General features: G+C 45.0%; 1 protein-coding gene across 7 annotated transcripts in view; it reads right to left on the minus strand.

Moving 5' to 3' along the window:
* PRDM16 (PR/SET domain 16) overlaps positions 1 to 14,927 on the minus strand; it is a 404,189-nt gene that overhangs the window by 37,877 nt on the left and 351,385 nt on the right. For all 7 annotated transcript variants that reach the window (XM_048518726.1, XM_048518723.1, XM_048518722.1 and 4 more), the window contains 3 exons: positions 5,288 to 5,486; positions 2,179 to 2,326; positions 701 to 854 (listed from right to left, as the gene is read on the minus strand). In XM_048518726.1, the coding sequence (XP_048374683.1) occupies positions 701 to 854; positions 2,179 to 2,326; positions 5,288 to 5,486 (501 nt within the window). The remainder of the gene's footprint in view (positions 1 to 700; positions 855 to 2,178; positions 2,327 to 5,287; positions 5,487 to 14,927) is intronic.

A 14,927-nucleotide genomic window follows, 5' to 3' on the forward strand; every position in this document is an offset into this window, starting at 1 on the left:
CAAATAAGGCTCTCTTGAGACCACTGCAGATTGTGAAAACAGCACAAGGGGAAGTTGATGCTCCTCAATCCAAATCAGACGCTGAACATGTCTGATTATTGTATGGGACACAGGGTAGGTACTCAAGACCTTGCCCGTCACTCCATAATGTGTGGATTATCTGGAATGGTTGCCTTGATGTGACTAATTGGACTTTTCAATATAAGTGTGTTCTCCCAAATGCAGAAGACTCAACACAAATTATTTTTCAAGGATGCCAAAACCTGCCTGCTGGCCTCGTTATTACTTCAGGCACTTCTGAAGTCTGTTTCTGTCAGGTGGTGTCAGCTGTTTATTTACACCCAATCGGAGGGAGGGGGGGAAAAGACGGAAAGAAATGAAATGGGGAAAGGGGGAGGAAAGTCGCCGGGGGGGGGGGGAACACAATGAGAAAAGCGAAATTGGTGGGACTTGCTGTGGAGCTGAGCTTTTAACCTGTCAAAAACCTGCCACAAATGTTTACTGAGAAAACAGGGGCCATGCGTAAAGCAAAAAAATAGAAAGAACGCACAAAGTGGTGGAATTCCATCTTGTGCTCTGACCTATAAAATTATGGTGGCTGCTTGTGGAGGCAAAGCTGGCGTTTGGGTGGGAGGGGGCCCTCCGGATATGTGCAATTATAGTGCCCAGCCGGCTCTCCGAGACAGCCATGACAACTTACATATGAAAGGTTTGACAGTGCTGTGAATGTGCTTATGCTGCTTGAGGCCAGACGAAGTAGCGAAAGTTTTCCCACAATCCGGGCAGGCGTGAGCCCGTGCGCCAACGTGCTGGGAACGGATGTGCCGTTGCAGATTGCTGGGGTCTGTAAACACCTAGAAGAATGGGAAGAGAATTGTCTTGAGGAACCAAGAGCTATGGCTAAGAAGAGTTACAAGAGTTGGTTACAAAACACCGGAGGATTCTAAGGTCGTCCTGCCATGCCCAGGTTCTCAAATGTTTTTAAGCTCCACCCCACTGGGATCCCATTTCACATTATACCAGCAATGAGTAGGGTCCATGTCAAGAATCTGTATGGTCAAGGATCAGCCAAAACCAATGGGTCAGCAGAAGGTCCACCACACCCATCCATCATTGGACCATCCATCAGGAATGGGTGATCGCTCTAGTGACTGCTGTGATTTCCCAGAGGCCTCTGGGGTAATCTCCCATTTTGCACAGAGAGAGAGAGAGAGAGACCAGAGAGGTTCAGAGCACAGTTTCGTTCCATGCTCCTTTCAATCTTGCCCATTATGACAGAGTCAAAAATGAAAGAGTTGTGTTCCACTTCCTCCAGGAAGGTATGCTTAGACACAAGGGCGTGGCGCAGTTAGTATGTTTGGAGGTACTGATGGATCCTACTGCCAAGGGCCATCAAAGCCTGAAGCCACTCCTGGTCACAGGGAAATTCAAGCCACTGGGGAATGTTTCTACCATATTGTGATTTTCTAAGGGAAGGTATTTATCTGCCTCAAATCTTTTGAAGAGTTTTGACCATGTGCGGCTTCTTTGGGCAGGTATAATAGATATAATAGAAGGAACGCCTTCAAGGAGTGGGCAGTTTAGTAAAGTTTACGTGGTCAGAACAGAAACTAAAACACTTTTTTGCCATCAAGTCACAGCTGATTAATGGCGAACCAGTAGGGTTTTGAAGGCAAGAGACATACAGAAGTGGGTTCCATTGCCTGCCTCTGCGTAACAACCCTGGATTTCCTTGGTGGTCTCCCATTCAAGGCCCCTTCCGCACATGCAGAATAATGCACTTTCAATTCACTTCCACAATTGTTTGCAAGTGAATTTTGCTGTGCCGCACAGTAAAATCCAGCTGCAAAGTGGACTGAAAGTGCATTATTCTGCATGTGCAGAAGGGACTAAAGTCCTATCCAGACCCTGATTAAGCTTCTGAGATGTGATGAGATCCGGCTAGTTGGAGGTTTGTTAACTGAAATAATTGTAATGGCATTTTGGATGCTCTTGAACAGACTTGGGATCAAGGTCTTTGTCTTCCGGAAAAACCCTCTTTTATGTGGATGGACGTCTCTCAGGAAAGGGTTCCAAACATTGTGTCCCTGACTTCGTGGCTCACGTAGGAGTAATTCCACTCAACCGCACCCAAATTGCTTCCCAATGTCAATGGGACGCTTGCTTATGAAATCATACCTTCACACAGTTTTCACATTCAAATCGCTTGCCACTGTCATGTGACATCTGGTGACGAATCAGGTTTGATTTCCAGTTGAAGGCCTTGGGGCACTGGTCGCATTTGTACTCCCTTTCTTCAGTGTGGATGATCATGTGTTGCTCTAAGCTGTTGGAGAGAGAACCAAACAGATGTACGTGGATATGAAGTTCTGGTCATTGGCAACTGAAAGCCACAGTACAGTCTAGAGATTCTTCTGAAATTCCTCCCAGTTGAAATTTCTCCTTCCAAACTAGTGGGTCTTCCCCACCGGATTGGCCATTACTCAATCCCTCTCTAGTTGGCATTCTGACAAGGTTTTCTCCCCAAAAGACAAGATATTCACCCTTTTTCTGCTGAAGCTATCGTGTTCCTATTTTCATAGGCAAGAGGCCCATAATTTCCCAGAACATGGTTAACGTAGCATTTGAAAGAAATACAATCAGGTACTAACACACTTTAAATGTCAGACATTTTTTTGGTTGCAAACATGAAGATTTTCCCTTTTTGCTACCTGGCAGCTATCTTCAGCCAAAGGACGGAGGGGTGTTGGCTGAAAGCCCTTTAGAAAAAGGACTACCCCATCTTCCCCTCCAAAGAAAAGTTACCAATATTCCTTTTTTGTCTATGTTATGTTATGTTAACTTATGTTTTTAACTCTTTTAGTACTTTGCTTCTCACTGTTGGTTTTGTAAATTTGTTTATTGCGTATGCATGTTCGATAATTATACATAATTCACGTACAGAGTTGTTTATTATTAATGCACACTGAATGCTGAAAAAGGAATCTATTTTATGAGAAAATGGGATTCAAACAAACAAACAAAAATATTTTAGAAACCAACTCTGGTTTGTTTTGCCTACCTCACAGGGTGTTTGTTGTGAGGGGGGAAGGGCAAGGAGATTGTAAGCCCCTTTGAGTCTCCTGCACCAATGGGGCTGGGCGGGGCACTAATGCCGGGGGCGTTGCCAGGTATTCGAGGGGTGGGGCATTCCTGGGCAGGGCTGTGGCAAGGACGCAGCCGCTGCGCCAGTCCTTGGGTGGGAAACGAATGCATGCAGGCGCAGGCTGCCACGCAGACCGGTGCACCTCCTGCTACACTGCTTCAAGTTCTGCGTGCTACTTCTGAGAGGAGGGGCATAACTAAGGCAAAAATCACGTGGCAAAATCACCAATGAGTAACCCCCTCTCGGCACACACAAATAATTAGTAACCTACTCTCGGGAACCTGTGAGAACCTGCTGGATCCCATCTCTGATGCCACCCCTCCCTCTCAGTGGCAGTGGAGGTTAAGAGCTCGTGTATCTAATCTGGAGGAACCGGGTTTGATTCTCCGTTCTGCCGCCTGAGCTGTGGAGGCTTATCTGGGGAATTCAGATTAGCCTGTACACTCCCACACACGCCAGCTGGGTGACCTTGGGCTAGTCACAGCTTCTCGGAGCTCTCTCAGCCCCACCTACCTCACAGGGTGTTTGTTGTGAGGGGGGAAGGGCAAGGAGATTGTAAGCCCCTTTGAGTCTCCTGCAGGAGAGAACTCCTCTTCCTCCTCCTCCTCCTCCTCCTCCTCCTCCTCCTCTTCTTCTTCTTCTTCTTCTTCTTCTTCTTCTTCTTCTTCTTCTTCTTCTTCTTCTTCTTCTTCCTCCTCCTCCTCCTCCTCCTCCTCCTCCTCCTCCTCCCTCTTCTTCTTCTTCTTCTTCTTCTTCTTCTTCTTCTTCTTCTTCTTCTTCTTCTTCTTCTTCTTCTTCTTCTTCTTCTTCTTCTTCTTCTTCTTCTTCTTCTCCCTTCCTTCCCTCTCCCTCATGTGTATGTGTGTGTATGTGTTTCACTTCCACTCGAGTGACTGCCTATGTACTGCTCATATCTGGCCGTCTGAGTGAACATTCTAAGCAGCACGAACATTCTAAAAGTGACAGTTACACACAGGCAACTGCATGTCCTTCACCAGGGAGCGCCAGGAAAAAGGCGTTTTACCTGGGCCAGGTGTGAAATTTCAGGTATGTGAATATCTGAAAACACTCTCACCTGACTGACTATAGTGGCTGGGAATTTTCAGAGGAATTGGCCCAGCAGTTACTGAGGTACCCTGCCATCAACACATACACGGAAAGCTTTTTATATATATAGATTGTTTTATCATGGTTGCTACCTGCCTTGGGTCCCAGTGAGTGTGAGAAAGGAAGGCTTTTAAAAAATCATAAATAAATAAATTTGGCTCAGTGGGTGACGGGGTTGCCATCCTATAGGTCCTGTCTGTAGCGGCTACCAATCATGGTGGCCAACGTCCAGGTGGTGACTGGAGATCTCCAGGAGTTACAGCTGGTCTCCTGGCAACAGATATCAGTTCCTCTGGTGAAAATGGAAGGTGGCTATAAAGGCACTGTGAGCAAAAACAGAGGGTGGGAAGCTGTACCTGGAAGTGATGTCACAGCCTCCAAGAATTTCCCCATACCTCTATGCTTTTTACCACAGAGATCAGGGAATTCCTAGAGCATTGCAATATACATACATACATACATACATACATACATACATACATACATACATACATACATACATACATACATACATACATACATACATACATAAGCCTTTATTGGCATAGTCAGAAAAAGTTACATAAATCAAGAACAATTGCATGGATAGATGATAGATAAAAGGCCCCATGGGGAGCACAACAAATACGTTCTACTGGGAACTCTCAACTATTTCCGCAATGAAATTGGCGATCTCTTCACAAAGACTGGGGTCCGAGTTGTTTAACAATAGAGATAACCTAGTCAGATCAGGCAGCCCAGATTGAAAGAAAAAGTGTAGGTTGGTATATTTAGATCTGATGTTATCAAATCTGGTGCAGTGCAAGAGTTGGTGAGTCAGGGTTTCAACCACATTAAGTTTGCAACTGCATAACTTTGCCGATTTATTGCAATATTGTTGTCCCCCCTCCCCCGTTTTTGCCCTTGCTGGAGAGAACTCCATTAGGCAAGAGTCAACTTGGACCTTTTGAACACACAGCATCCACCATGGCTCCTTGCTTCACCTGTTCACTCTCAGCAGCAATGAAGAATTGTGATCAGTCAAAAAGACATTACCTGTATTTGTTCGGGAACATCCTCTCACAGTCTTTGCATTCATGGACCTGCCCATCAGCCGCACCTTCTTGCTTAATCTCCTCGCTCAGAGACTCGTAGAGGGAGTTGACAGTGTTGCAGGAGTATTTCTTGTGCCGCCTCATCTCCATCTTTGACTGGAAAAGTTCGTCACAATGCTCGCAGCGAAACGTGTGCACTTCTAGGAGGCAGCAACAACACAAAGACTTGGTGTTTAGCAGCGGGGCATCAATGGTGGGAACGGGATCGACTGAAGGGCATTTCTTGAAGGAGGCTCCGGCCTAGGTTTTGCAACGAGGTGATAAACATTGGCCCGAGCTGCACTGTTTCAAACCGAAGTGAGGGCTCTTGTAATGGTATGTTCTGTACAAAAACATTCCCGGGCCACAGATGTTAGCAATCTTTGCATCAAGGGCTTTCTGGATGCATGGGGACTTCTAAGTCTGGCATCAGAGCATGGCTCCCCAAAAACGGATTGCCCTCAGAGAGTAGGAACCATTTTTGTTTCATGCCTGGGCAAGGAGGGGCTGGCAGCTCAACTTCTCCTTAGCCTAGAGGTGTGCTCATCATAACAATGGGATCAGTTAAACCCCTCACTGTGTCACCATAAGATGATTTAATTGGCCAGCAGTGAGAGAATCGGGCAAGGATCTGGGAGACCTGAATTCTTATCCTCGTCTTCTTCATTGCGATTTTAGTGCCTCAGTTTTCCACAATTTTGGCAACTGCGTCCTGCCGAATTGTCTCTTGTTCTATATCCATGATTGATTTTAATTTAATTAACGTGTTTCATAGTAACATTGTAAGCCATTTTAATAACGTTTTGGAGAATGTGGTGAAGAAACAGAGGCCCCTTCCGCACACGCAAAATAATGCATTTTCAAGCCACTTTCACAACTGTTTGCAAGTGGATTTTGCCATTCTGCACAGCTTCAAAGAGCACTGAAAACAGTTTGAAAGTGCATTATTCTGCATGTGCGGAATGAGCCAGAGTTTAAATAAATAAAACATTGACAGGTGTATTTTCTTTCCTTTTGCAACTTACAAAGCAGGCCAACGAGCAACATGCATGGCAGAAACATTCTGCCCAAGGATTTATATAAAAATATTAACAACGAAGCGCACACCTGTTCCCTTATCCAGAATATATTTTTTTTGATAGTATCCTATTTTTATGCACTAGCTTTCAACGAGACCTTAATAAGGCAGTTTTATAAATAGATATAATATTGATAAAATCAATAGCACTGGAAAGCGATCCTTCATGAAAGCAAGGGGAACTCATATCACAGGAGAGTCGTTGAGTCTCAAAGGCTACTCTGAGCACCTCAGACAAAGGATGAGAAAATTATGTGAAAATGCAGCTGTTTTGGTATTGACACCCCTGGCCCTTCCCAACAGTGATCTGAAGGGATTGCAGGACCCAAGGAACGCCAAAGAGAATCAAAATCATTATTTGCTGCGGCCAAGATAGTTATGCATTTCCTCCGAGGAAAACCTGCTTGGGTTTTGCGCACTTGGCACGATACCTCCCTCCCTTCAGTTACACCGAAAACTGCTAACTGACAGCGACTGTAGTTTGCCTCACAGCTAAAGGGAATTCCAAGACAGTGTTCTGTGCAATAAAGAGAAGGACGCCGGGGTCTTTGTTTCAAAGAAAGTTTTTTTCTTTTTTAAAAAAAACTCCAAACCCTCTCTAGTGCACATAATAAATTATTGTAGTCGAGGTCAAACAAATTAAAAGAAGGGCAGCTATTACTAAGTTTACAAAGCAGCATCCCGGCCACGCTGCCAAGCCAAACAATCGGCTTCGTGCTGTAAATTTTCCAGCAGAACAACTTCTAGGAGGGAGTCGAGACAGGCCAAAATTTCCTCGCCCGGCAGTCAGCTGGAAACAGAAGCCGCTCAATTACCATTTAGTGGGATTTGGGGTGTGTGTGTCAAGGGGTAGTTCTTTTTTTGTGAAATGACCCCCTCCCTCCGGCCTCTACCCTCTCAATTTCAGAAAGCTGTTTTGTGACTAAAGTCCCCCCCCCCTCTCTTTTCCTTTTCTATTCAACAGCTTTGCTGTTAATTTACAGCCTGTAGCTGCTGCTGGTGGTGCTGTTGGCTGCGGCTGGGTGGGGTGGGTGTCGAGTTGGGAAGGGATTGCATGATAATAAGGAACTTAATGGTGGAAAGCACCAAGTTGCATGCGGAAAACGCAAGCGCTTCATTACATTTGGTCCCCGCATTGACAGTTGTGTATAGAGAGGGTGTCTAGTGGTTAGAGTACTGGACTAGGAAGAAGAAGAAGAGTTGGCTTTTATACCCTGTTTCTCTCAGCTTTTAAGGAGTCTCAAAATGTCTTACAAACTCCTTCCCTTCCTCTCCCTACAACAGACACCTTGTGAGATAGGTGGGGCTGGAAGAGTTATGAGAGAACTATGACTGGCCCAAGGTCACCCAGCAGCCTTCATGAGGAGGAATGGGAATTACACCTGGTTCATCAGATCAGAGTCTGCCACTCATGCGGAGGAGTTCTCCAGATTTGAGTCCACCACTCTTCACCACTATACCACAGTATGTGATCCAGGTTCAAGACCCCACTGTGCCCTGAGGCTTTTTGATGATGATGATGATGATGATGATGATGATGATGATGATGATGATGATGATGATGATGATGATGATGATGATGATGATGATGATGATGATGTACACTGCCCGGAGGGCTCTGGGCGGTGTACAACATCAACATAAAATACAATAACAAGAGGGGCGAGTAAATAACAACCAATAAATACCTAACATTAAGAACTCAGCCCCATAAACTCTAAAATATTAATTTAATTTAAAACAGCGATTGCAACATGAAATTGGCGTCCCGCAAAACCCTTACTTAAAAAACCTCCTAACGAGGGAAGGGGAGGGCACGGTGGGTCCCAAAGATGTAAAGGGACCCTTACAGGAGAACAGAGGGGGCACAATTCAGCAACTGGTCTCTCCAAAGGCCCAGTGGAACAACTCAGTCTTACAGGCCCTGCGGAAATCACCGAAATCCTGCAGGGCCCGGATAGCTGGAGGGAGAGTGTTCCAACAGGCCGGGGCCAGAGCCGTAAAGGCCCTGGCCCGAGTGGAGGCCAGTCGCATCATTGAGGGGCCAGGGACTTCCAGTAGATTGACCTCTGTCGAACGCAGAGACCAAGTAGGGACATATGGCTTGCTGGGAGACCTTGTGTCACTCAGGCCCTTTCTGCCTAGACTATTTAAAACATTTTGAGGCAGGAAATAAAATGTTTTCTCGGTGGAGTTCCGCATTGTTTTCACCCCAAAACTTTTCATTTGCAGCCTCAAAACGTTTAAAATGAAAGCCCTTTTAAAATGATTCTTTAGTTGAAACGTTTTCAGAACGGCTTCATTTTCCTGTGGGGTCCCTTCAAGATGTTTCTCAGGCCTCTCTGCCTTCTCTGCACATCCTCATTGTTTTCTCAGCTCATCCCTTGCCTCTTGTTTGGTTTTCCTGCAGTTTTTTTCCTGTTTTTGCTCTTTTTTTGGAGGGGGGGGGACCAAATCATTGAACTACAGGAAGCACAAAGAATCTCAGCACTAAACTGTTAAACAACATTGGCCCCTTCCGCACACGCAGAATAATGTGTTTTCAAACCACTTTCACAACTGTTTGCAAGTGGATTTTGCTATTCCGCACAGCTTCAAAGAGCACTGAAAGCAGTTTGAAAGTGCATTATTCTGCATGTGCGGAAGGAGCCATTGAGAAACAACATTCTCAAACGAAAGGAAGGGGGAAAAAAGGAAGAAATCACAAAATGGAGACCAGGAATCATTTGGAGGGGTTGAATGCAGACATACATAAGGGGGAGAGGCATTGAAAATGTTTTACAAATGTTTTCAGGGATTGGTGCAGAAAGGGCCTGTGTTTATCACATCTGTATCACCCCTTTCCTTCGTGGAGCTCAGAGCAGCATGTCGGGGTCTCTCTACTTCCATGTTATCTTCAAGGTAGGACGGGACAGTGACCGGTCCGGGGTCATCCACTGACCCACTCTGGGGTAAGTGAAAATCCAAATCCAAATCTTGCCATTTCTAGTCTTGTCATCCATCTACAGAGGTGAGAGATCACCCCACTGTCAGGGCTAGTGGCTGTAAATACCATTAACGGGGGGGGGGGAACACACCCTTATTTCTGGAAATCATCGGCATGCTGTCCGCATGTTTTGTATCCAACAGGGACAGCCATTCTTTCCTGCCAGTCTTCTGTGCCCCGTTTGTCAAATCTGTGTTACACGCCTCTATCTTAAGTTCCATCAGGAACATTCAGGACATAGCAGGAAAGTAACCGAAAAAAAATTATATATATACATCAGGCCGTAATAGCTTTCAAAGCGACCGAGGGGAACATAATTATGTAGCATCTACATACTAATCTACCAGAGCCGTATCTCAAAGGAATTCAAGAGCCTTGCGCAAAATTCCTGCAGTGATAAGGGGGGTCGGCTGCATTTGGCTGTGGTTTGGAGAAAAGAGGGTTTTTTTTTCTTCTTCAAATGATAATTATCTTTGTGTGGAACATTTTAACATTTCCTTTCTTATGCAATTCAGTGTTCTATCGGAAAAGTGGTGAGAGAGAGCATTGTTGAAGGCAAAGGGGATTTAAAAAAAATTCTAAAAAGTCAAATTTTGGATGATGGGCTATTATGTTTGGGAAGCAATTAGCGAGCAACTGCCTGCCACTTGATACGCGGAAAGGAGGAGGCAGATAAATACTGCCGAATGCCAAAAATGAAGCATTGTTGGGTGCAAGGTAGGGGTTTATTTTCTGGTCGGTTGAGAAATGTGTCGTTTTGGAATTAAAATAAAATTACATTCATGATGCATAACAGATCATCCGAAATTCGACTTTAAAGAAGTGTGTTTCTTCTGCTTCTGCTTTTTTCTTGCTTCAGGGTAGGGGCAGGGGAGAAGTTTACATCCACTGTGGAACAGAAAAGACTGAAGCCTGTGCTCTATGGCCCAATTCTGACCATGTCTCAGTGGTGGTGAGATTGGTTCTCCTCAAACTATCATCAGGAGTCCAAAGTCACAGTTGACTGTTTCTTCCCCACTATTGAATTTCCCCCACTGGTGGTTTGCTCTTCAAAATTAACCAGATTTTTATTTTTCTAAGGGGAAGGGAGAGAGGAAGGAAACTGTTGGAAGAAGAAGGATGAGTAGCAAATAGGGTTGGAGATTCGGACAGTCCAAATCCGAATTTTTTACCGAATCTGCACTGATTCGGACGGATTCGGACGAGCAGGGGCCGAATCTGAGCTGTCCGAATCCTAACCATGGATTCGGATCACCAGCCGAATTGCGTTTTTATTTTTTGGGTTTTTTCACGTTTCGGCCTGCAGGGGGCGCATTTTTAAACATATCAGCACCAAAATTTCAGGGTATCATCAGGAGACTGTCCTGATGATACCCTCCAAGTTTGGTGTAGTTCGGTTTAGGGGGGCCAAAGTTATGGACCCCCCAAAGGGGTGTCCCTATCTCCCATTCTTTCCAATGGGAACTAAGGTTTTTAGGGCTACCCTTTTGAGTTTCCATAACTTTGGCCCCCCTGAACCAAACTGCACCAGTCTGGAGGGTATCATCAGGACAGTCTCCTGATGATACACTGAAATATTGGTACCGATACATCTACAAATGCACCCCCCTGCAGGCACCCCCAGAAATTTGCACAAGATTCTTTGTTCTGCAGTGACTTAGCTGCATTGCTGTCAATAGGGAATTTCTGATAGAGGGCTGTGGAGTGCACATTTTTCATGGTAAACTCCACAAAAGTCTTCTTCAGGGTATCTTCAGGAGAGTCTCTGGATGACAATCACCTCAACCAGGCTTGCCTGGAACTTCACTTCAGGGGCAGTGGGAGATGGGCCCCTCAAATTCCTTTTTGGGTCCCACATAGAATGTAAAAAAAAAAAAAAAAACCCCTGAAGCTAAAAAAAATTCCCCAAACCTGGATGGTGTCATTCTAGAGACTCTCCCTGAAGATAAATTCCCTTGAAAGTTTTGTGACCATACCTTCAGAAATGTGCACCTCACAGCCCTCTTACTGCAGAAATACCTCCCCCATTGACAGCAATACAGCTAAGTCACTGCTAGAACAAAGAATCTTGGGGCAAATTTTCTGGGGGTGCCTGCATGGGGACACATTTTGAGATGTATCGCACCAAATTATCAGGGTATCATCAGGTGACTGTCCCGATGTTGCCCACCAAGTTTGGTGCAGCTTGCTTTAGAAATGCCCGCTCTAAAGGTGCGCCACTCTCCCCCATTGTTCCCAGTGTGGTAGCTGATAGGGATGGGGGGCTACATCTTTGAGAGTCCATAACTTTGGCTCCCCTGAATCCAGACTGCATTGAATCTGTCTTTGGGGGTATCATCAGGACAGTCTCCCGATGATACCCTGAAAGTTTGCGTCACTAGCTTCTAAAAAATGCTGAGTTTTGGCGTGGTTTCACCGCCACTCACTCCAGCAGGCTTCCTATGTGCAGGAGAGCGTGAAACATGAAAACCGAATTTTTAAAGTTAGTGGCACTGAATTCTCAGGGTATGCCATCAGGAGACTGGTCCTGATGACACCCCCAAGTTTGGTGCCATAGTTTGGTTCAGGGGGGGCCAAAGTTAAGTGGGACCCTCAAAGGGGCCCTATCCCCGTATTGTTTCCAATGAGAGCTAAGGAGATGGTAAGGCTACCATCTTTGAGGGTCCATAACTTTGGCCCCTAAACCAAACTGCATCAAGCTTGGGGTGCTTCACTGTGACAGTCTCCTGATGATGACCCCTGATATTTTGGTGCTGATATGTCTAAAAAATGCTACTTTGAATTCACCCCAAATTTGCCCAAGACTTGCCTTTTTTTCTGCAGTGACTTCTGCATTGCTGTCAATGGGGAATTTCTGGTGGAGGGTTGTGGGGCACATTTATCAAGGTACAGTCACACAAATGTTAGGCTATCTTCAGGAGAAGTCTTTGGATGACAAATTCATCCAGGCTTCTGGAGGAACTTTGCTTTATGGGGGCAGTGGGAGATGGACCCTACCCATAACATTGAACCCCTTGAAGCAACGTGTCACCAAACCTGGATGGTGTCAGTGAAGAGACTCTCCTGAAGACACCCTGAAAGTTTTGTGGGTTTACTACATGAGAAATGTGCACTCTGGCTACAAAGCCCCTCCCACAGGAAATTTCCCATTGGCTGCAATGGAGCCAGCCAGCCACTACAGAGAACAGAATCTGGGGAAATTTTTGGGTGACTATGAGGGGTGCAGTTTTAGAGCTACTGTCACCAGAATTTCAGGGTATCATACAAGTACTGTCCCTATGATACTCCCTAAGTTTGGTGAAGTTTGGTTCAGGGGGTCCAAAGTTATGGACCTTCAAAAGTGTAGCCCGCATTTCCTGTTAGCTTCCATTGGAAACAATGGGGGATGGGGCACCCCTTTTGAGGGTCAATAACTTTGCCCCCCCTGAACCAAACTGCACCAAACTTGGGGAGAATCATCAGGACAGTCTCCAGATGATATCCTGAAAGTTTAGTGCTGCTAGATTTAAAATTGCACCCCCTGCAGGCCAAAATGTGTAAAAACACCAAAAATTCAAAAAAATAATAAAACGGACCCGAATTTTTCGGATTTACCCGAATTTTCGGGCATATCCGAATCGGCTATGATTCGGATTCGGGCATACAAATCATTTTATGCCCCAAAATACCCAAATCCGAATTTTACCGAATTTTTTTAGTATTGACCAACCCTAGTAGCAAACAAAACAGTTAAATGGCTAGGAAAGAGAAAAGAATATGAGAGGAAGAAAGAGAAGAAAGACAGAAAGAGAGAAAAAGGACAGGAAGAGAAGGAAGAGAAAATTACAGAGAACATGGAAGAAAGAAAAACGATATTAACGTTTTATTTTCTGTTCTTCAGTTATTTCTTCTCATTTATTTTTATAAAACACCCTTGTTCTTTATTAAGCCTTAATGCCCTTCTTGCGCAAAAGTTTAGGCTCATTCCGCACATGCAGAATAATGCACTTTCAAACTGCTTTCAGTGCTCTTTGAAGCTGTGCGGAATGGCAAAATCCACTTGCAAACAGTTGTGAAAGTGGTTTGAAAATGCATTATTTTGCGTGTGTGGAAGGGGCCTCAGTTCAGCGCTTTAAAAAAATGCCAGGCTCCTCTGAAGGAGATTAAGGTCATGTTCATCGTTTTCCCCTCCACCATTTTATTCTCACAACAACCCTGTGAGGGAGGTTTGGTGGACAAAGAGAAGGACCGGCTCAAGCCCATCTAGAGAGGTTCAGTGATTTTTTTAAATTGTTACAACAACATGGCCCACTCATATAATTTCAGAAATATAATATTTTTTTCTTAGATGGCTGATGAGACAGTTAAGTATTGGGAGATAACAAAACTGCATTTTACTGTAACTGTTGTGCATCGAGTGTCTTCCGTGCAGGCATGCATGTGGCCTTTGCATGCACAATCCCCACGTGAGACTGCGCAGAGGACACGGCAATGAAAATGGGGATTTGAGTCACAAAAGCTGAATCAAGTCAAAAGAAATGGCACGCCTTTGACAGTGGCTGCTGGACTTCTGTTTAAAAGTGTGCAGGACTTCTTTCTTTCTCAGTACAGGCTAAACTTCACACTTTACCAAACACCTCCTCGTAGGGAAGATTTGTACTGCTGCAGAAATGCCTGAGCCGCTGTTATTCTGTAAAGTTGGAGGGTTATGTTTTCAGTTTTATGTTTATGTTTTCACACCATGAGCAGAGATGACACTCTGCCATCACAAGCGACTGGGACGCTTTTGTGATGTGATGCATAAGATCAAAGTATGCGCAAATAGACAGTAAGTTGAAATATGCATAACTCATCACCCCATACACAAGGAAAGCAGTTTGGGCGGTGGGCAGTAGGAAGGGGGGTGAGCAGTTATAACCGTTCCCCCACCTTCTCTTCCGGAACCATTTCCCACTTATACATTTCCAAAAATATGTGTGTTCTTGCAAGTGTGTAGGTGGAACCGCAGTGGTGAAAAGATGTTTTGGGAGAAGTACAGATTGATGCATTAGATTTAATCGTCTCAGCTTTCTTCACATCATTTTGCCCTATTTTCCTTCCGGTGTGGCTTTCGGCCCAGCGGGTCCCATATCCCTGATGCAGTATTTTTGGGATTCAAAAAGAGCCCTTCAGTCCTCTTTCCCTGGCAGAAATGTTAGGCTTCAACCCACGGAGCTTAATTTTCCATGCAGACAGCAATGGGTCAGGCACGCTTTCTGGGTTTATTTAAAAAAATTATAAATGGGGTCAGCTCAGCACACCACCAAAATTTCCTGGATTCACCTGAACATTTAAAACACTGGAAATGCACATTGTTGGAAACTACTTTATTTTATTCTGTTTTGTTATGGCTGCAGGTCAGCATGGTTATTCAACTGTTGAATATATATATGGGCCTAAGAGACTTGCGACCTACCAAACCACATCAGCCCACAAGATTGATTTGTGTCTACTCTGTACCTCCCCTGCATCTCAGGGAGTGCAAAGACTTTCCCAGGTCCTGTTTCCCGAGATGGCTTT

This window comes from Sphaerodactylus townsendi, linkage group LG16, assembly GCF_021028975.2.
Source record: "Sphaerodactylus townsendi isolate TG3544 linkage group LG16, MPM_Stown_v2.3, whole genome shotgun sequence".
NCBI lineage: Eukaryota > Metazoa > Chordata > Lepidosauria > Squamata > Sphaerodactylidae > Sphaerodactylus > Sphaerodactylus townsendi.